We start from the raw sequence: 19,784 nt of genomic DNA, 5'->3' as shown, positions 1-19,784 counted from the left end.
TGAATGTCACATGTAGACAAAGCTAAACGACCATGTTTCCTGCTGTCAGCTATGCCATGAAAACAGCTTCAAGCGTGTTGTAGCCTGCACATGCACACAAATTCAGACATCACGTGTAAATAAATTTTATTTTTTCATATTCTGCCTCAAAGCAGTCAGTTTTTAGATAATTGCAGATGTCAGAATCCTCTCACAGAACAGAATGGATGGGGCCATTAATCTGCTCCTCCGACAGACATACAAGACAGACAGACAGACAGACAGACAGACAGACAGACAGAGAGACAGACAGGCGGCACAGGGAGCTCCTCCCCTTCCATCTCTGTGGTTCTCAGGAGCAGTCCAGAGGCCCTGGGCTCTTGACATGCTGGGAGAAGCAGCTTTGAGAAATGATAAAAGGGTGTTATATGAAGGGGTCTGTGTGGGGAGGGGTGACAACATGCATGAGGGGGGAGGGGACGGGGGACGGGGGGGGCTCTCATTTGCGCTGGATTTGTGTGAAGGAGGAGGGCATCTGGATGGGCTGGAGGGGCGTGGAGGGCTGGTAGGGCGGCGCCGGCTTCTTCCGTGTGTCAGGGGGGGGCGTGGCTAGTGACGGGGGTAAGAGCTGGTTGCGTTTGATGATTTGTAGAGCCAGTTGTGTGTTCCCTGTGGGGAGAGAGAGAGAGAGACAGAGAGAGAGAGAGACAAGAGAGAGAGAGAGGGATGTTAATACCACCACACCATCAAGACAGTCCTTTTGACAGTCTTTCAATCAGGTGTGCGTGTCTGACATTGCCCACTGTTGCACAGCTTAATGTAAGACGCATGTCGGGGTCTGTGCGTGTCCACACACCGTTCTGTAGCTCCAGGTAGACCCCCAGCAGTATCGCCTCAGGAGGAATCTCCTTAGTGTTGACCATGGAGGCCGCCTGGGGATGAGGAACACGGCATCAAATAAAAAAAAGGACTACAAACATGGCCGACTCAATAGGCTACGCATGTCGCCGTGCGTGTCTGTGTACCTGATGCAGGCACTTGCGGGCCTTCTCGTACTCGCTCCTCAGACAGTAGGCACTGCCCAGGTTGAAGAGCATCATGGCCCGGGCAGAGCTCACCGTGCTGGGGTAACACTGGGGGGTCTGCTTCCCTGCTACAGTGGAAAGGGGAGGAGAGACACACACACACACACCTTCATTAGGCTGTCAGCTTTGACACACATATAACCAATATCAAAAACAGATGAACCGTGAATGGACAATGTGTATTGCATATGGTAAGGTCAGAATACAGTGGGACACCTTGGGTGTGTGTGTATACTCACAGGACTCGACAGGATCAAGATCCCCTTTGTCTGAACCTGCAGACAATAACACAGATAATCAAAGCGAGCGAGCGAGGGACAGCGAGAGAGAGAGAGAATAGGGTTCCCACTCTTTTCTAGAACGCCCTCAGTAAATCTCGCCATTTTAACGTTAATATCCTGAACATAGCGTAGCCCGCTCAGATGACAATATGATCAGTTTTGGTCAGCTCTGACAGACAGCCAAGTTGTTGATATTCAACTTAGGGAAACTTGGAGAATGAAGAAATAACTTCACAGGAGAACACAGGAAAATCTCCTGGAATATCTTCTTTATCTCATTTCCCATGACGGGAAGATTAGTGAACTGTTTTCCAGGACCGCGGGGGGAGCCCTGACCAACGGGCGGGTGGGTCAGACAGGGTGAACGAAAGGTCAGGGGTCGGGGGCTAACCTAGGTCCTGTTCGCTGGGCGACACGCCCAGGGACACGTCAGTCACGTTGTCGGGGTTTAGGTGGGTGATGGCGTCTGAGATCCTGTCCATGGAGATCAGAGCCTCGGCAGCGTACAGATGACCTAGGAACCTGGAGGACGGGAGGAAGGAAAGAGACATCAGTTCACCAACTCTCCTTCTCATCAAAACATCTGCACACAACACCGGGAGAGAGAAAGAGAGAGAGACACAAAGACAGACTGCAACATACAGAGAGAGACAGAAATACATTTACATTTAGTCATTTAGCAGACGCCCTTATCCAGAGCGACTTACAGTAAGTACAGGGACATTCCCCCCAAGGCAAGTAGGGTGAAGTGCCTTGCCCAAGGACACAACGTCATTCGACACGGCACGGCAATCAAACCGGCAACTATCTGATGAATAGCCTGCTTCCCTAACCGCTCAGCCATCTGACCCCCAAATAGAGACAGAGACACCCCGCCAGAGGTTCTTACTTGAGGGAACCAGACAGCTTGGTCTGGTGCAGCAGCTTCTCAGCATGGTTGAGGGCCATGAGGTTGTCTCCCAGCGCCAACGCCACATAGGCACTGCACGCCAGGATGGAGCACCTGCACGCACACACACTCCATCAGCATGATGCAAGATAGTCAGGGACCGCAAAAGGAACGAGACGCCACATCTCTTCCTACCTGAGGTTCTCCACTTCCTGTTTCCTCAAGGGAGAGGACGGAGCTGCCGACAGGAACTTGTCACCTTCTTGCCCCTTCCCACTGAACACACACACAATCAGCACATGATATACACACACGTGTGTGTGTATGTAATGTGTATGAGAATCTCTCTCTCTCACCTGCAGGCGTCGCTGTTCTCGCTGCCGCTCTCTGTGCTGCCTGATTGGCTGGAGCTCTTGGAGCTGCTGTCGGGCTTGCCGTCCTGCTGGGGGGGCTCTGGGAGGAGCAGCAGGCCGTTCCTCAGACAGATGGCTGCAAACTCCATACTGGCCACTGGGATGGCCGCCGACTGGCCCTCGCTGCGCACACACACACACACACACCCATGTTAATGTAATGCCAGTCCGGCATACACACACTAAAACAAAGACTATTCATCTGTGGACTTGGTAACACACAGTGTGTGTCACTGCGATCCTCCGCTCCAGCCTCCCAGAATGTACCCTCTTACGGTCAACCAATGTCACCCAGCAGCGGACCACCGCAGCCCCCTGCTGGTCAGCCCTGGTATTGTCTTCAGTGAGGGGAGGTACTGACCTGTAGATAGTGTTCTGGGTGGACTGGGAGGCCAGGACGATTTTACGATGGTAGCCCTGGCCCACGATGGACTGGACTATGCCCTTTTTACTGGGGAGCCCCTTGCTCTCCTGCTCCGAACTCTGGAAAGAGGTAACAAAAAGTCAAGAGTGAGTGAGCATAAGCGGAAGAGAGTGAGTGTGTGTGTGTGTGTTTGAGTGTGTGGGGGGGACACCAGCTCTCAGCCTCACCCCCTTGTTGGCGGCGATGCAGCACTCGGCTAGCCGTAGCCAGAGGCGGGGGTTGGAGTGATAGACCTGCACGGCCTCCACGAGACACTCGAAGGCAGCCAGGGGCCGTCCGATGTGCAGCAGCTGGATGCCACAGTTGTACAGCAGCTCGTAGCGCTTGTTAGCCAGCAGCGCACACATGGGGATGCCTGCAAACTTCTTGGCTGGAACGGACATGAGGTCACGCGCAACAGCCAATCAGCAGGTGAACCAGAGGAAAGCCCATTAAATCGAAAAAATGCAGAGCTCCTTCCTTTAAATTCTCTCATGTGATTGGAGGACATCATGAGGAAGTGTGTGGGTTCTCTGCACACCTGTCGCCAATTGAGTCATACTTGATTTGTTTGGACAAAACATACAAACACACACACACACACACAGACAGAGGACTCACATTGGCCGTTGCTCCCGTCTCCTAGCTGAGCACAGGTGTGGTCATTCTCCTGGAGAGCCTTCTTGAAGTAGAAGATGCCCAGGTTGTGTTTGCCCATGGCAAAATGGATGCAGCCTAGATTGTTCCAGAACATGCAGCGCACGCACTCACCTGCCCCCAAAATCCCGAGAGACAAGGAAGAACCCGTTAGACGCGGCCTCCAGGTGGATGCGTGTGCATGCTGTGAGCGCGTGGCGGCCATGTCAGCGCTCACCAGTCTTGATGGCCCCCGGGTGCTCCGCGATGTTCGAGCTGTTGAGCAGCTTGACGGCTTTCCGGTAGTTTCCTCGCAGGTACTCGAAGTTGCTCTTGAGGAAGAGTGAGGGAGCGGACTACGGGCGGAGAGGGAGGGAAGACGTCTCAGACACAGACACATCCTTCCTGCTCCACTCCACAAACACGGCCATAGCACTTGTATTTGAGCGGAACAGAGGCACTGAGAGGATGTGGATGACGCTGATTGGTTAATGAATTGCTACTCACATTCCCGGCTGTGTTCATCACTGACTTGATCTCCCTTTTACAGGCCTTGGAGGACTTCATCTGGATGTAGGCTCGTACCTTGTACTGTGGACAGGAGCAACATAGCCAAATGTCACGCCAGGCAACAGATTTTGCACAAAAGATCCTACGGTCAAGTGATACCGACCACAGATCAGTATTGGAGCAGACATTGATGTGAACTGACCTGGTGCATTTTGGATTTAGCAGCTTCGATCATGGCTACAAACTCGGCCTTCTGGTTGACGCCATCTTTGTTTGTGTTGTTGGTACTCTGGAATTAGAGGTGCGGCATCAATACAAAATAAAGTCACATTGGAAGCTCATTATATACGGACAGAAAAAACGAAACATTTCTTTGCTAGTTAGAAATCACCATGAAGCCTGATCTAAGTAGTTGTTATGTCCAAAAGAGTGAAATAAAAGGAGTTGACAAAGCACTTGAGATAAGTGGATAGGCTATCTGCCCTGGTCTAGCCTAGCTCAGCCTGGGCCTGCAGCCTGCCCTGGGATGGTGGTGGTGGTGTGTCTGGGTAACCTGTCCTCCTGCCATCTCTGTCAGCTTATCCTGAATGAGGTCTGCAGCCTCCACTGCAGCATCCCTGTGGATGTAGAACCTGCACCTCCCTCCACACCCTGCCTGCACACACAGCCTGGGAGTGAGAACTGACGGCGGCACGGCAAGCTCCTGACAGCACAGCCTGGCCAAAACTCCCTCAAATGACGGCAAAAGCTAAATCACAAGAGATGTACTACATGAGAACTAGTAAGGACCGCACAGTACGGAAAACACAGAATAGAAATCAAAGAAGGGGTCATTAGCACTGTTGCAGGATGATTGTTTTGCATAAATATTGCTCGGTGTAGGGAAGATAAACGAGCCGGCCTGTCGTCCTTCGGGAAGCCTACCTCTCCTTTCCCGTTCTTGTTGTTCCCCTGCACGGTCAGCTTCTCCAGGACAGCCAGCAGATGCAGAGCCTTCTCAGACTGGAACGTTAGGAGGTACAGGTCCACCAGCAAGAAGCAGACCGCCAGCGCAAACTTCTCTTCTAGGACAAATGAAACCCATCAAGCCATGCCGAACTGTGGCATCGAGCGTGGGGCTGCTCAACGTGGACGAGCCCGTTAGCGCCGCTTGCTCCAGTGTAGGGTCGGCGTATGTTGATACACAGTAACTGCATCAACGTTTTAGTTCAAATCACACCAGAAGCAGGAAAAGATACCAACACATACCAAAAGGCTCAAGAAACTGATAGAGCTTCTCTCCAATGAGGATGGCTTCAGAGTACTGTCTCATATGGTAGTGAATAATGGCTTGGTTGTAGTACAGCAGGCTGTTCTCGACATCATCCAAACCGTCAATGTCCTCAACTGAGGTGTGTACCTACACAAACAACATAACCAAATAAGCATTTGTTACAGCACAAGTAGCCACACTTTCTGTTTAGTTTTGAGCTAGAAGAACCTGTTAAATTAAAACCTGTTAGAATGCAATTAGGACACATGACTCAAGTTGGCTTTGTGCTTTGACATAGGTTGACCCACCTGGTTTTTCATTGCAAGGAGCGTCTGATTCAAGGTGCTTGTGGTGGTCTGGCCACTCTTGTAGAACTCTGCTATTGCTCTGTTCAAAGCGATCTTGTAGTCCTCTTTATTTAATTCCTGCAGGTGCTGAAGGTGTTTCAAAGACACATCGTAGTTTCCAGCCTGTAATACAATATATGAACGCATGTGTTAACGCAACCCAACTTACAGCTATCCCTGAATACTAAGAATAACATTTCAGGCATCTAGAGTGTGTGTGTTGTTTACCGTGAAGGCTTCCAGTGCGCTTGCTGCCATCTCTTTTTCCTGGTCTGACATGCCAGGGGAAGAAGTGTTGTCGTGTTTAGCTTCGTTTTGTTCTGTTGATACAACATCATCATAACACTAACTAATGACGCCCTTAACCTGACAAATAAATGAGTTTTAGATAGAATAATAATAAAATATGACAAAAGCGTTGACCAGCAATTTAACCTGGCTCTTTCTGGGTGTGTTGCAATTTATGTTTAGCTCTAGCTATCCAGCTAGGCTAAATCCCAAAACATTCCATAGTAACGGCCATGACATTAGCATGTAGAGCTAGCTAGCTAGCAATAGTTTGTTTTCAAAAGGTCAAACCTCTTATTACAGTTTTCTAAATGTAGTTAATACCATCCAACGTAATGTTCTCAATAACATCTAAATAGTTTTAGTGGTTAGTGATGCATATCTTAGCTCAATGCTAAATACTTCCCCCAATCCAGTGCCCCGTCGTACGTAGTTGCAATATACTACTAGACTGGCTACAGTAGCTTCCAAGCTAGCTTTTTATCATGACACAAACCATGGCTTTGTAAAAGACTATCACCAAACTGGCAAATTGTAGTATTTTTTTACTGCAATATTTATATAGATAACTAATGATCCAAACAAATGATAATTGCTTGCCAGCTCAATCCCAATTAGCTAGCTAGCATGAGCTAAGCTAACGTTAGCTGTAAGGCACTTACCAATGTTTTCTGCCATTTCAAGAAAATAGCCTGCTATAAGTGGTTCAAGTAAGTAGAAACCCAAACCAGAATTCGGAAAATGTGGATAACACTACCTGAAGCCACTTTAGCAATAAAAGCAAGAAAACGTATCTCGATTTTCCACTGATTTGACAGTGAAACGCTGTCCCAACTCTGACCGACAGCTCTGTTTAGATTTCCGCTATTGAAAATACCCGCACTAGTAAAGACGCGTATACGGGGACGTCCATGAGTAGACTATACCTCTAGCATCTCCTGTTGGTAAGGAGGTATAAAGAATGGTTTAACAAAAAACGATGGGCCCGTGGAGTAGTGCAAGTGTTCTGAACTTGCTGACCTGAAATCAGTTGTGTTGTTTGCTTCAAACTATCTTGATGGACTCACTGGCGTATGTAAACAGATCCCAGAACTCATCCCAATGCGATGCGGTCAACTTCCTCCTGGAGCCAAAGAAGGCGGAGTATCGCTGGAAACATTTGGACAAAATCCCCCAGGGATTGATACAGAATTAGGCTTTTTGTTTGGAAAGAGCTACTATTTAGAAGGTAAGTTAGATTTATTTTTTGTACCTTAACAATGTGAAAGATTAGGAATACTTAGTCCTAAATATTTTCGAAGCCACGGATACTACGTTAACAACGAAGCTCGGTCTCCGAAGTTAGTTTCCTACACAGGGGGAGTTTAACCATCCGAAAATACTGAACTTTTTTCACTCTTTATGTTACATTTCTATTTGACAAAATATGTTTTGCTTAGATTCCTAAATAAGCTTATTTGACTTTCTCTGATGCGCTTAATGTGCACTTACTGTAAGTAAACCATTTGGTGATGTTAAACCGTGGTTTAGGCCTGTACTGTATTCACCCATTTACTACAGTGTTTAAGATATAATTTTTTAGCAAATATGTTTGCATATCTATAGCAAACATTGATTGAATGGCGAAGTGCACACCCATCTAAGACGGGACCTATGCTATTGATATGTTATTACTTAATTTATTTAAACGTTTTCGCTTAGCTTTCATACGATTTATCCATATGTGGGACATGTTGTGCATTTACAATAATCACATACTTTAAATGTAAACTGTAACATTCCATAGGTTTGCTCTGGTAATCATTACCACTGTGAAAGGACTAGCGTGTCAATTCAAGCTTCAAAAATCCTCCAAGCTTGTATCAACATGCACAACTAAACGCTATTAAATTAGTCTGCAATTCAATTTGATTTACTAACCCCTCCAATAAATTTCTGCAGAGCCTGGACTCAGATCCTGGAGCCTCATTTAGAAAACATCTGAATGTAATGATTTTGAAAATATGTTCGCAAAATACAATTGTAATTCACATATTTAATGACAAATATTTAATAAAGTGTTGTGTGTGTGATTTCCAGGGTGTGGGCTGCCAAGGACAGAGTCGAGGGAAAACTCAGAGGAAGAAGGGGCTGATGGGAATGTTTCACCTGACACTACTCCTACTGTGGCCATGGAGATGACCCCAGACAAAGAGGAATGTGGATGAACTGTGCGCCAAGGTCCAACATTTAGCCTGCATATCTTTTCACTGAGCCCAAAGAGCTTTGGTAAACAAAGATACTCTGTACCCGTCCTCCAGCTAGATTCTGCCATACTAATGTCCAGTCTGGTCTGGGTGTTCCTGGCCCTGATTGGGCCAGGCTCTTCAGATGCCCACAGTCTATTCACCTGTGAACCAATCAAAGTGCACCGATGCCCGGGGATGCCCTACAATATGACCTTCTTTCCCAACATGATGGAACACTATGACCAGGACACAGCCGCCAGGAAAATGGAGGTGAGTCCTTACATGGATACAGGACTAACCAGGACACATCTAAACACTGTTGATGCAACCTTCCTTCCACCTTCCCTTGAGCTCATCCCTGACCTAACCTGGTTGGATAGGTGGAAACATGGGCTTCTCTACAGTAGTAGATCAATCCAGTCATGTGAGATCAGGTATTTTTCTGAGGTGTAGGAAACGTAGATAGGAAACGTAGGATGTCTTTTAAATTGTATTACAATCAAATCCCCTTTTGTTGGCATAGAGGCTGGTCCAAGACTAGCGCTGTTTGGCAGATTGAACCACAAAGAATATTTGCCATAATTCCAAAAGGGGTCAGAAATTTGGATAAGATGATATGCATTTGCCAAGGAAATGTTCAAGGCAAAACAAAACAAAAAAACTGTGCAAACTGTGTCTTGGCTATTGCTATTTTTAAGACACCAGTACAGAAAATAATACATTTGACTCTCTAAACAGTTTCAACAGCATTTATGTGTGCAGTAGTGTTGGGTTACCTGTGGTGAGTGTGGAAGTGAATAGGGTTTTGCTGAAGGGGTCTTTGTGTGGTAGGTTTCTGACAGAAGCATGGTGAAGCATCTGATTTCAGAGCTGCCTCCCTCTTTTCCTCCTCTCTCTCTCTCTCTCTCTCTCTCTCTCTCTCTCTCTCTCTCTCTCTCTCTCTCTCTCTCTCGCTCTCTATCTCTCCCTCTCTCTCTCTCTCTCTCTCTCTCTCTCTCTCTCTCTCTCTCTCTCTCTCTCTCTCTCTCTCTCTCTTTCTCTCTTTCTCTCTCTCTCTCTTTCTCTCTCTCTCTCTTTCTCTCTCTCTGTTTCTCTCTCTCTTTCTCTCTCCCCCTACTTCTCTCGCTGTGCCGCAGGCAGGGAACTCTGCACACTTTGTGGTGGAGAGCCTTTGATTTAGAGAGGAAGGGGATAGACACACCCAGACTCACACAAAGGCTATCCTGCATTCTGCTACTTTGGCTCTCTCCTTGACTCTTTCTCTCTCTATTTCTATATTATCTCGCTCTCCCTTCTTGATCATTGTTAAGGTTCATTTTTTACTATTGTGCTATTATATAGGTTAGCCTATCCGGTAGCATGCATCTAGATCTGTTATGAATTACAGTTTTTCATTTCGTACCCTGCATCCAATGAGAATGATTTATAAAATGAGGCCATTAGTTGTCGTGTTTTGAATGGAAAACACTTTTCTGCTGTAAGGTGTGTTCCTTTGAATAGCGTGCCAAGATTCCACCAGGCATTGACACTCTTTGAATCCTGTAGAGGACAACCCGGGTTGGAAACACAAGCTGTTGACCTACACAGCTCACAGCAGTGAGGGAAATATAGGCTGTTACATCTTCAGTGGGGATCTGTGATCGAAACCCAGTGCAGAGAGGTTAGCCTATGTCCTGTGGATGAAAACATGACAGGAGCCCCCCCCCCCCCCCCCCCTTGTCTTAACAGCCCATATATATTCATGTACAGAAGCCCAAGACGAGGGGAAATAAAAGTCTGATTTCAGTGAGAGGAGCTCATTGAGGGGCGCGGGACCTCCAGGGTGTTGGGACAAGGAGGCTCAGAGAGGGAGAGAGGGCAGCTCTGTACCCCAGCGGCCCAAGGGGGACCTGGGCAGTCGCCAGGCTGGAGTGGAGGAGAGAGCGGGAGGAGAAAACCTTCAATAGTGGGGCTGTTTGACTTGTCCCGTTTTCATCGTAGCTGTATGTGTTTTTGTGTGTAGTGTAGTGTTTCTAATCCATTAGAAGGTTTTGACCAGTACTGGCGGAGCCTAGTTCTGTATAATTGCATTTGTAATCTGGACAAGAATGCTTGATAACCCTACATGTGATACAAATTGTCCTCTGTATTAGGCTGATAAAGCACCGCAGGATAACCTTGCCAGTCAAGCACCGTACTGTTAAGAGTTGAACCAGTGTCAGTGGTCCGTGATGATATCTGGGCGATTGAGTGGGATTACCCTGACTCCCTGTGTTGACAAACACGACCAAGTTGGTCTCAAGGCTAAGCAGGAGGAACAGTTCTGGTGGTGTGAGACTTGGCGTTGAATGACACCATTCGACAGGCCCAAGTCCACAGAATGCTAGCCTATAGGCTGCGTTCGAGTGTGACTCGTTGAGGGGAAAGGCGCCGCGCTTCATGGGTGGTCCTCCTCGTCACCCTGGGCTGTTTACACTGTTAAGCCCACGTTAATCTTCTGGATACAGAACACATGTCACAGACTGTGGCCACTTCTGTGGCCACTGAGCTGGGACTACAGGCCAGATACAGTAAACCCCCCCTCCCCTTCCCCCCCCCCCCTGTATCCCAGCCGTACCTGATCCCCCGAACCCCCTGACTACTGGAGTGTGTGTGTTTCGAAATGGCCATACAGTCATTTCCTGACGCCCTCAACCCCCAACCTCCCCACCCCCCTCACACACACACTCCAATCTGTTGAAAGGAAAATAATATAAGAGGCAGCCTGTGAAAGGCGGTCTTTGTGTGGCAGTACAGTACAAGCTCTTCTACTATATGCCCTCTACTGTAGCCTGTTCTCCGTTGCTACCAAGTCATGTGCGCAGAAACTGAAACGTGCGTTCTATTTCTGGCGTTGCTCATGGCGAGGGATCCTCAGCAAGTCACCTTCACATGGCGTGGTAGCCAATGAGGAAGCAGCGTGTTGAGTGAAGCCAACACTGGCCTGCTTGTCCTGATGTTAGTATATGATTGAGAATGATGGAAGGTGTTTTGGATGTTTTATCTTGTTGGAACGATTTCTGGATCAGATGTCTGCTCCATTTCCCTGAATGAATAACCTGCAATGCTGATAAGGTTCTAATGGTTCTACGGTTCTAAGGGTTTGTTTTCTGACCTGGGTATAGAAAATGCCTGGCATTTAACTAAACATTGCTGTCAATCACCTCCTGCTTTTCTTCTGTTCTTGTCTCCCTGTAGCCCTTCATGCCCCTGGTCAACCTGAAATGCTCTCCAGATGTGCATCACTTCCTGTGCCAGGCCTTCATTCCGGCGTGCACTGAGGAGACCAAGGTCATCCGACCCTGCCGCGACCTCTGTGAGACAGTCCGCCACGACTGCAGGAAGGACATCGCCACCTTTGGTGTCAGCTGGCCCCCAGAGCTGCAGTGTGACAGGTGAGGTGAGACCAGGTGAGGTGAGACCAGGTAGGTGTGACAGGTGAGACCAGGTGAGAAGAGACCCGTCGTGGCTGGTGAGGTGAGAACAGGTTTCCTGACAGGGTTAGAACCCTAACCAGGGTGACACTTTCAGACCAGCCTTCGTGTTGCACTGAAAAGCTTGGACTTTTCAGCTTTGTGCACTTCTGCTCTCTGATAGGCTGGAGCCGTGCAGCTCAGATGGCTCCCCCCTGCCCCAGACCACACCCCAGAGCTCCACTTCAGCCAAGAGGGACCTGGGCTTCTGGTGCCCCCTCCAGCTAAAGACCCGTTCCGGCCAGGGCTCGTCCTTCCTGGGCGCCCCGGACTGCGCCCCGCCCTGCTCCAACATGTTCTTCAAACCCCACGAGATCCAATTCGCCAAGACCTTCATCGGCGTGTGCTCCATCGTGTGCCTGGGCGCCACGCTCTTCACCTTCCTCACCTTCCTCATCGACGTCAAGCGCTTCCGCTACCCGGAGAGACCCATCATCTTCTACGCCGTGTGCTACAGCGTGGTGTCCCTCATCTACTTCCTGGGCTTCCTGCTGGGCAACAACGCTTCCTGCAACGCGGCCGACGCCACCGTAGTGCTGGGCTCCCAGAGCAAAGGCTGCACCCTCCTCTTCATGATGCTCTACTTCTTCTCCACGGCCGGCACCGTGTGGTGGGTCATCCTCACCATCACCTGGTTCCTGGCCGCCGGGCCCAAGTGGAGCTGCGAGGCCATCGAGAAGAAGGCGGTGTGGTTCCACACGGTCGCCTGGGGGGTCCCGGGGGCGCTGACCATCCTGCTGCTGGCGCTCAACAAGGTGGAGGGCGACAACATCAGCGGCGTGTGCTTCGTCGGGCTGTACGACCTGACGGCGCTGCGCTACTTTGTGCTGGCGCCGCTGTGCCTGGGCGTGGTGGTGGGCCTGTCCCTCCTCCTGGCCGGCATCGTGTCGCTCAACCACGTGCGCCAGGTGATCCAGCACGACGAGCGCAACCAGGAGAAGCTGAAGAAGTTCATGATCCGCATCGGCGTGTTCAGCGGCCTGTACCTGCTGCCCCTGGTCGCCCTGCTGGCGTGCTACGCCTACGAGCAGAGTCAGCGGAGCGCCTGGGAGAGCAGCTGGGTGAACGAGCACTGCCAGGAGTACAGCATCCCCTGCTCGCACAAGGTGACACGCACTCGCCGTCATGGCCGCCACGGAGTCTCTCCGGGCGAGCTGACCCGCACACGCACACGCTCACTTCCACGCACTCGCTCTTAACGGTTGTGCTGTCGTTGTCTTAGCCCACGGAGGCCAACCGTCCGGACCTGTCCCTGTTCCTGGTCAAGTACCTGATGACGCTGGTGGTGGGGATCTCTGCCGTGTTCTGGGTCAGCAGCAAGAAGACCTGCTCCGAGTGGGCCTTCTTCTTCAACAGGACACGCAAGAAGGAGTAAGGACACCCCTCTGAGTGAACATAAGAATGAGTGGACTCATAAGCAATTGTGAATGTCCTTACAGTGTTTTAACACATAAATATGACTGTATTGATGAGTGATTAGACAGTTCTACATCCCTTACTGGATGGACAGTAAAGTCTTGTTCTCTGACAAGACTTTACTGTCTGACTCTCTGACTCCACCACAAGCAGCAAGGCCTCCTTGTGGTGGAGATCTGACCATGACCTTTGCCCTCTGCCGTCCCCAGCCCTATCACGGAGAGCCGCAGGGTCCTCCAGGAGTCCTGCGAGTTCTTCCTCAAACACAACAACCGTGTGCAGCACAAGAAGAAGCACTACAAGCCCAGCTCCCACAAGCTCAAGGTCATCTCCAAGTCCATGGGCACCAGCACGGGGGCCGGAGCCACCCCCGTCACCCCGACCGCCAAACCCAACCACGGCACATCCGCCCTGGGCAACCACGAGCCCCGTCTCCAGGCCTCGCAGTCGGAGGCCCGGGCATCTTCAGAGGCCTCGGGAAGGGAGCCTCTGGAGAGGCTGGGGTCTAGTCGCGCGTCCCGGAGGGGGGAGAGGGAGAGGGAGGCGGGCGCTCCCAGGGAGGGGGGAGAGAGGCGCAGTAAGACGGGCAGCTCCAGCAAGGTCAGCAGCCGAGCGGAGAGCTTCCAGCGGGTGACCGAGGGAAGGTAAGGCATCGTGACACTGAGAAGCCTCAAATGACAACTTGAATGGGGTTAAAAACTAAAGATTTTGTCTGTTTCCCTTCTCTTTAGAATGACGCCCAAGAGTGACCTGTCCGATGTGAGGCAGCTGCCCATCGGACAGCAGCACGCAGCTTTGAACCAATCACACAGCAGCAGCATGAAGGGCTCCGCCCCTCACCTAAGGCAGGTTGTGGAGGGGAGCAAGGACAAGGACAGCAGCTGCTGAGCCCGACGCACATCCCTTAAGTCATCCATTGGTCGATCCTCCCCCCAGTCATTCATCCAGTTACCCATCGCCACAGTCATCCCTCTCTCTGCGGAGTATCTCTGTATCATCCCATCCAGCCACCAGAGGAAACGTAACAGCTCATGAGCCCAGCGGACAACCACTCATTTCTACATCCATCTATCCATCCGCCAGACTTTCATACTACAGATAAACCACTTCATGTTCCAGACATGCATGCTCACTATGTCCATCTGACCCTCTGACTCAGCTTCTGTACTTTAACAGAGGTCAAAGGGCAGCACAGCCTGTCAGAACCATAGTTACACTTCCTGTTGACCCTGAGGTGTATGTCAGTAGATCCACATGGGAAGATACAGTGGGCCATTAGGGAGGGAGTAATCTTTGTTACGGTAGCATGGCTGTATTGGAAGGCTGATCCGGTTAGCGAATAGATCATACACTGGGGAATTTCAATATGTAAACTTTCTTTTAGGGTCAGTATAGCAACAATCTTTCACTGGACTACTAGTCTATACACTGTGTAAACATGCTTTGATGGGGTATGTAACCATTTGATGTGAAAAAGTTTTTGCCAAACAATCACAAGCTAAAGAAAGTCTAACTGTGGTCAAGAGTTTTTTATTTTATTCCAGTCATGTACTGTAAGGACACTACTGTATGTTGTGAATCAGTGAGAATGTTTTTGTAAGTCTGAGCAAAACCCTGTTCATCTGTATGTTCATTTAAACATAAATGACCATTCACCCAATGACATCCCAATGAAATTCCTCTCACTTTGACAATATATACTGTGTTTTATATCACATTTGATTTCCAATACCATGTTATTGCAGAAATAACATTTTTTTACCATATGTAAAAAGTTTATTACACCGAATTTCAACCTATTCCTATTTAACCGTCTTAAATTTCACGTCTTCCATATATTGTCCAAATGGTATACAATCTCTAAAGAGTACAAGCTTTATCCAATCTCTAGAGAATGTGCCTTGAATAACTCAATCATGTCCAGCTCTTCAAAGAGCATGCAAGTGCAGTGAATGTGTGACACAATGGCTACATGTGTGTGTTAAGCGATCACAGGTGTTAAAAACACGTTCAACAGTATTTGCTATGTATTTTTTCCCATATGCTAGACCTCAACTATCACAGAAAAAGAACATGTAAAGCACAATGTATTTTATTAGTCAAATTTCCTTGCATTCAAACAGATGTGTCATTGTTGGGTTTGGTGCTTTGTTCGAAGTTTCAGACTGACAATTCTTAATCCATGAATAGTGCATTACATATTTCCCTTTTTAAGTATTTTCCTTCAAATGCTTCTGGGGATTATTGTGTGGCACATTGTTTATTTGAATAGCGCTTTTACATTCTTATGTACTGTATTTGCATGCCATGTGCTCGGATTTGGGATTATTGATCTCCCCATGCGCTAGGTCTACTGCTAAGTACATGTCAGTTCTTCAGCAGGATATTCGAGTATGGAGCAGCACAGAACAAATGAAACAGCTAAAGGGAATTTCTGTGCTTGTCCTATCTCGTGCTCTCGCTTTCTCTCTGTGTCTTAAGTTCTCAAAGTCTCATGGACTTTTAAAAATGTGGCTCATAGATTTTTATGTTCAGAATATGTTTTGTGAACTTTAGTAGTGTTATGTACCTATTTCATACGAATTTTATATCGATGACATTTCCTCTTGAAATAAAATACATTTGAAAAAAATTACTAAACCCTCATGTGTATCGGGCTGTGTAGTCTAATGGTCATGTTTTTAGTTTAAAGAGAATAATCGTAGAGAAGAGGCAGAACTTAATTATTCGGTCTGACTGCGCACCCCGTTTCCCCCTCGTCTTGCACATTGAAAATAAGTTGCTGGCTGCAGTACAGTCTCCAGTAGGCTACGTCCCCGAGCGGCACGGTAGTGCTCACAATACATTTTAGGAATCCAAAATGATTTCTCTTCTCTGCCGTCTGCTGTTTCTCACCTGTCTCATCCTACCTCTTCACGCGGAAGAGAAGGTAAAAAACAGGGGATTTCGCCAAAAAGATGCAGAATTCAATAAGGTAGGACTCAATTAGTTCGTCTCCAAGAATGGCACAGATAAGACCCTTTATTTGTTTCCATATTGAATCGCATCAATACTGCTAACAACATAAGATGGTCGAATTTATCTAGGCAAATACCTGTAGCTATCACCTGCTTCGGACTGATTTCCCTGTTATCAGACACAGTTTTTAAAGCGATTTCACAGGAGTTTGGACAATTGATGTGGGTATGACGTTGGCTAGGGTCCACAATTCAAATGTTGACAAAAGCGGAGTTCCAGACGGTCAGGAAGTCATGGGGTCTGGCTGGTCCACTGTCTGAACACTGTAGGTTTCTGTTCGTAGGGTAACTCTGTGGGTCTGGTGCATATTAATCTTCAAGACTGATCAATCAATAAATTAATAATGACTGTTGTGAACTGTATGATAGTGCGACTGTGTAGTGTACAGTTTTGTACAAGTCACTTATAGTAAATATCTCCCCTCCAAAAAAGTTAAAGATGACAATTTATCTTCAGAGACCAATGACTTACAACAAATACCACTACAAGCATATAACAATCAGGGGACGTGTTGTTGCTACATGTTGTATCAGTGTCGGATCACAGGCATGTTTCAAGTCTGAGTGCATGTGTGTGAGAGTTGATTCGCCACCTCTTGTCTCATAGTGCACTGGGAACGATGCAGACAAGCCCAACTGCACAACACATGCTGCAGAGCCAAAGCATGCTACAGATCCCCCTTATATGAACATGGTATGGCACCCTCTTCCCAGCACCCCTGTCTCTGCTAGTATGGTTGCAATTCGCTCACCAGCTGTACAATAAACCTTTTGACTAAAGATATTTCAAGCCTCTGACAAAAGTTTCTGGTTGTTTCAAATTAGCTTTCAACACACTAGTAGATGGTATACAGCACACCTATTCTGCCTGCCCTCTACTGTAATTCAATTCACTTTATTGATCCCAGAGGAAATTCAAGAATGGAATAAGATTCACCATGCTATATGTGTTAATATTAATGTGATAAACATTTGACAAATACATACATGATGGTAAAATAGTTTGTTATCTGACAACTGCTAGCTTTGACCACACCCAAATCTCAGCTAATAGATTGTTGGTGGGGATCGTCGAGGATCGTTGGGAGACGTTTCTGACTTGGGGAAGGTCTAGGGAGAAAAGTACCAGTGCTGGAGTGAATGAGTGTGTGGGATTTTGGCTGATTCATAGCACTGATTCACTGGAAAACTTTGTGTGTGTGTGTGTGTGGACGCATGCCTGTGTCTGTGTCCAGTTCAGCAGCCCTCTGTACTCTGGTCTGGGGGTTGATGGCTAACTCAGCTGTGTAGCAGAGAAGGAACACAGAGGCTCTATTCATTACCTTGAATCTTCTCCAAAACACTCAAATCAAACCCCTCATAAAAATCTGAGTCATGCCCTTAACTTTGTTAATTGACCAGTTGCATTGTACTCATTTACCTGGGGATAATGAACACAGTATACAGAGTTACAGAGGGTCTTAGGTACAAATATACCCATGTTCCCAATTTCCAATGATCAACCAAAGGATGGGGAGTTTTGATTGGAGGTAATTTAATGTATAACAGACTAATGGGTCTGAGTACTGTTCCCCAAAGCAGTAGTCAGACCACTGGGTCTGTCCATTGAAGCTAGTGGAAAATCTCCCTTGCTTAACTGAAGACATATGGAGGCAAGTTCCTGCTAGCGGGTGCAGCAGCAGGGCTGTAGACAGGCCAGACCGCCAGTCTGTAGAGTGAATGAGGAAACGGTGATGTCAGCCTCATGCCTTGTCCCCCAGAGGAGAAAGAGAGAGCAGACCCTCAAGGTGGCTGTCTCCTCCTGATGGTCTTCCCAGCCCCAAGCTTCTCTCTCTCTCTCCACCTGTATCTCTCTCCATTAGTCACCCATTCAAGTCCCGACAGCTGAAATACTGTAATTTCACACCACATTTTCAATTGGAATCCAACATTCTTCCAGTCTCACGCCATAGGGTGATGGGAAACACATTTCTCTCTCACTCTGAACACGTTCCACAAACACACAGTAGAACGTCAGCTGTTATTTATCGACAGTGTCTTTTAAACACTCAAGGGTTTTTGTCCTCTGGTCGTGATGAACCTACAGCTGCCTGGACGACTACAACCTGCCTGGCTAACGATGTGCAGGGAAGCTAATGTGGCCTGTCTGTGTGTGACTCACCATGACTACGGAGCATATGCTTGAATAGAGGTGGACAGTGAGTCACTGGGAACTGAGGCCACAGGCTTGGATGGAATAAGACCTTCTTGATTAACTTATGGTCTCTTTCTCTCTTTCCCTCCCTCTCTTCCTCACACACACACCACACTTTTCTTCCACTCGCTCCACTCTGTTTATATGCTGTACTCCTTCTCTCTCCCCACCCCCCCCCCCCACCCCACAGTACCACAACTGTGTCCAGGGCCCGATGGGGACCCCTGGCAGAGAGGGCAACCCTGGCAGCAACGGCATCCCCGGTACCCCGGGCATCCCAGGCCACGACGGCGTCAAAGGGGAGAAGGGGGAGTGCGTGAGCGAGGTCTTCGAGGAGCCCTGGAGGCCCAACTACAAGCAGTGCGCCTGGAACTCCCTCAACTACGGCATCGACCTGGGGAAGATCGCCGTGAGTTCTCTGGCACTGGTGTGGTCGTGGGGCGGCGCGCGGGATCGCCAAGTCGATTCATGTTGTTTTCTCTCTGCTGCCCCCTGCAGGACTGCACATTCACCAAGCTGCGCACCGACAGCGCCCTGAGGGTGCTGTTCACCGGCTCGCTGAGGCTCAAGTGTAAGACGGCGTGCTGCCAGCGCTGGTACTTCACCTTCAACGGGGCAGAGTGCAATGGGCCGCTGCCCATAGAGTCCATCATCTACCTGGACCAGGGCAGCCCCGAGCTCAACTCCACCATCAATATACACAGGACCTCCTCAGGTAAACATACACGTTCACCATCAACATACAAAGGCTTCTCAGGTGAACATACAGACATTGTGCTTAAATCGACCACCTCTATTCCACTTGCCTCTCTCCTCTGTGTGAATACCTTTCTCATGTCCTGTCGTACCTCCGTTCTGCGTCCGTCTGTCCCCCCCCCCGTTCCTCTCACAGTGGAAGGTTTGTGTGAGGGCATCAAGGCTGGTCTGGTGGACGTGGCCATCTGGGTGGGGACCTGCGCTGACTACCCCCGCGGTGACGCCTCCACGGGCTGGAACTCCGTCTCCAGGGTCATCATAGAGGAGCTGCCCAAATGAGAGCCCCCCCCCCGCCCAGATACAACACCCCCCTAAAAAGGACACAGTTGGTCTCATCCGATTTGACGATGTTCAACTCAACGGAGCGTCTGAATTTTCAGTCTGTTACGGTATCACTGATGCCAACTTGAATTTTTTTCAACAACATAGTACATCCAGAATAGTTTAAAGGGTGATTGGATTTTGAGATACTGTACCCAAACCATGGATTCTGAGAAAGTTTTGTATTTTAGCAACCCAAAAAAAGGTTGCCTGTTGATGTATTCGTTTTTTTTCTAACCGCCAATAAAATTTTAATAAACCTTGTTACTTGGTAAGAA

General features: G+C 48.5%; 3 protein-coding genes across 8 annotated transcripts; 2 read left to right on the top strand and 1 right to left on the bottom strand.

Moving 5' to 3' along the window:
- Nucleotides 1-116: 116 nt before the first annotated feature.
- cnot10 (CCR4-NOT transcription complex, subunit 10) lies at nt 117-6,984 on the bottom strand. Of its 5 annotated transcripts, none has more exons than XM_047016329.1 (19): nt 6,746-6,984; nt 6,024-6,115; nt 5,757-5,918; nt 5,445-5,595; nt 5,121-5,260; nt 4,399-4,485; nt 4,194-4,277; nt 3,925-4,042; nt 3,672-3,821; nt 3,239-3,441; nt 3,009-3,130; nt 2,591-2,770; nt 2,430-2,510; nt 2,235-2,348; nt 1,737-1,867; nt 1,304-1,339; nt 1,005-1,132; nt 836-911; nt 117-648 (listed from the first exon to the last, which is right to left on the bottom strand). In XM_047016329.1, the coding sequence occupies exons 1-19, from the start codon at nt 6,759-6,761 to the stop codon at nt 479-481; spliced, it is 2,241 nt and encodes a 746-aa protein (XP_046872285.1). In that variant the 5' UTR covers nt 6,762-6,984; the 3' UTR covers nt 117-478. The 5 variants fall into 5 exon arrangements, with proteins under 5 accessions (XP_046872285.1, XP_046872287.1, XP_046872286.1 ...); XM_047016331.1 differs by having other exon boundaries at nt 1,005-1,129; XM_047016330.1 differs by having other exon boundaries at nt 5,121-5,257.
- Nucleotides 6,985-7,183: 199 nt separating this feature from the next.
- fzd6 (frizzled class receptor 6) lies at nt 7,184-15,218 on the top strand. The gene is made up of 7 exons (XM_047016334.1): nt 7,184-7,311; nt 8,163-8,581; nt 11,528-11,724; nt 11,927-12,908; nt 13,025-13,173; nt 13,428-13,862; nt 13,950-15,218. The coding sequence occupies exons 2-7, from the start codon at nt 8,402-8,404 to the stop codon at nt 14,104-14,106; spliced, it is 2,100 nt and encodes a 699-aa protein (XP_046872290.1). The 5' UTR covers nt 7,184-7,311; nt 8,163-8,401; the 3' UTR covers nt 14,107-15,218.
- Nucleotides 15,219-15,966: 748 nt separating this feature from the next.
- On the top strand, nt 15,967-19,770 carry LOC124464468 (collagen triple helix repeat-containing protein 1-like). Of its 2 annotated transcripts, XM_047016338.1 has the most exons (5): nt 15,967-16,192; nt 16,843-16,929; nt 18,620-18,838; nt 18,928-19,144; nt 19,322-19,770. In XM_047016338.1, the coding sequence occupies exons 1-5, from the start codon at nt 16,079-16,081 to the stop codon at nt 19,462-19,464; spliced, it is 780 nt and encodes a 259-aa protein (XP_046872294.1). In that variant the 5' UTR covers nt 15,967-16,078; the 3' UTR covers nt 19,465-19,770. The 2 variants fall into 2 exon arrangements, with proteins under 2 accessions (XP_046872294.1, XP_046872295.1); XM_047016339.1 differs by lacking the exon at nt 16,843-16,929 and having other exon boundaries at nt 15,972-16,192.
- Nucleotides 19,771-19,784: the final 14 nt, after the last annotated feature.

Source organism: Hypomesus transpacificus, unplaced genomic scaffold (assembly GCF_021917145.1).
Source record: "Hypomesus transpacificus isolate Combined female unplaced genomic scaffold, fHypTra1 scaffold_350, whole genome shotgun sequence".
Taxonomy (NCBI): domain Eukaryota; kingdom Metazoa; phylum Chordata; class Actinopteri; order Osmeriformes; family Osmeridae; genus Hypomesus; species Hypomesus transpacificus.
This window is presented reverse-complemented; position numbering and strand designations above follow the sequence as displayed.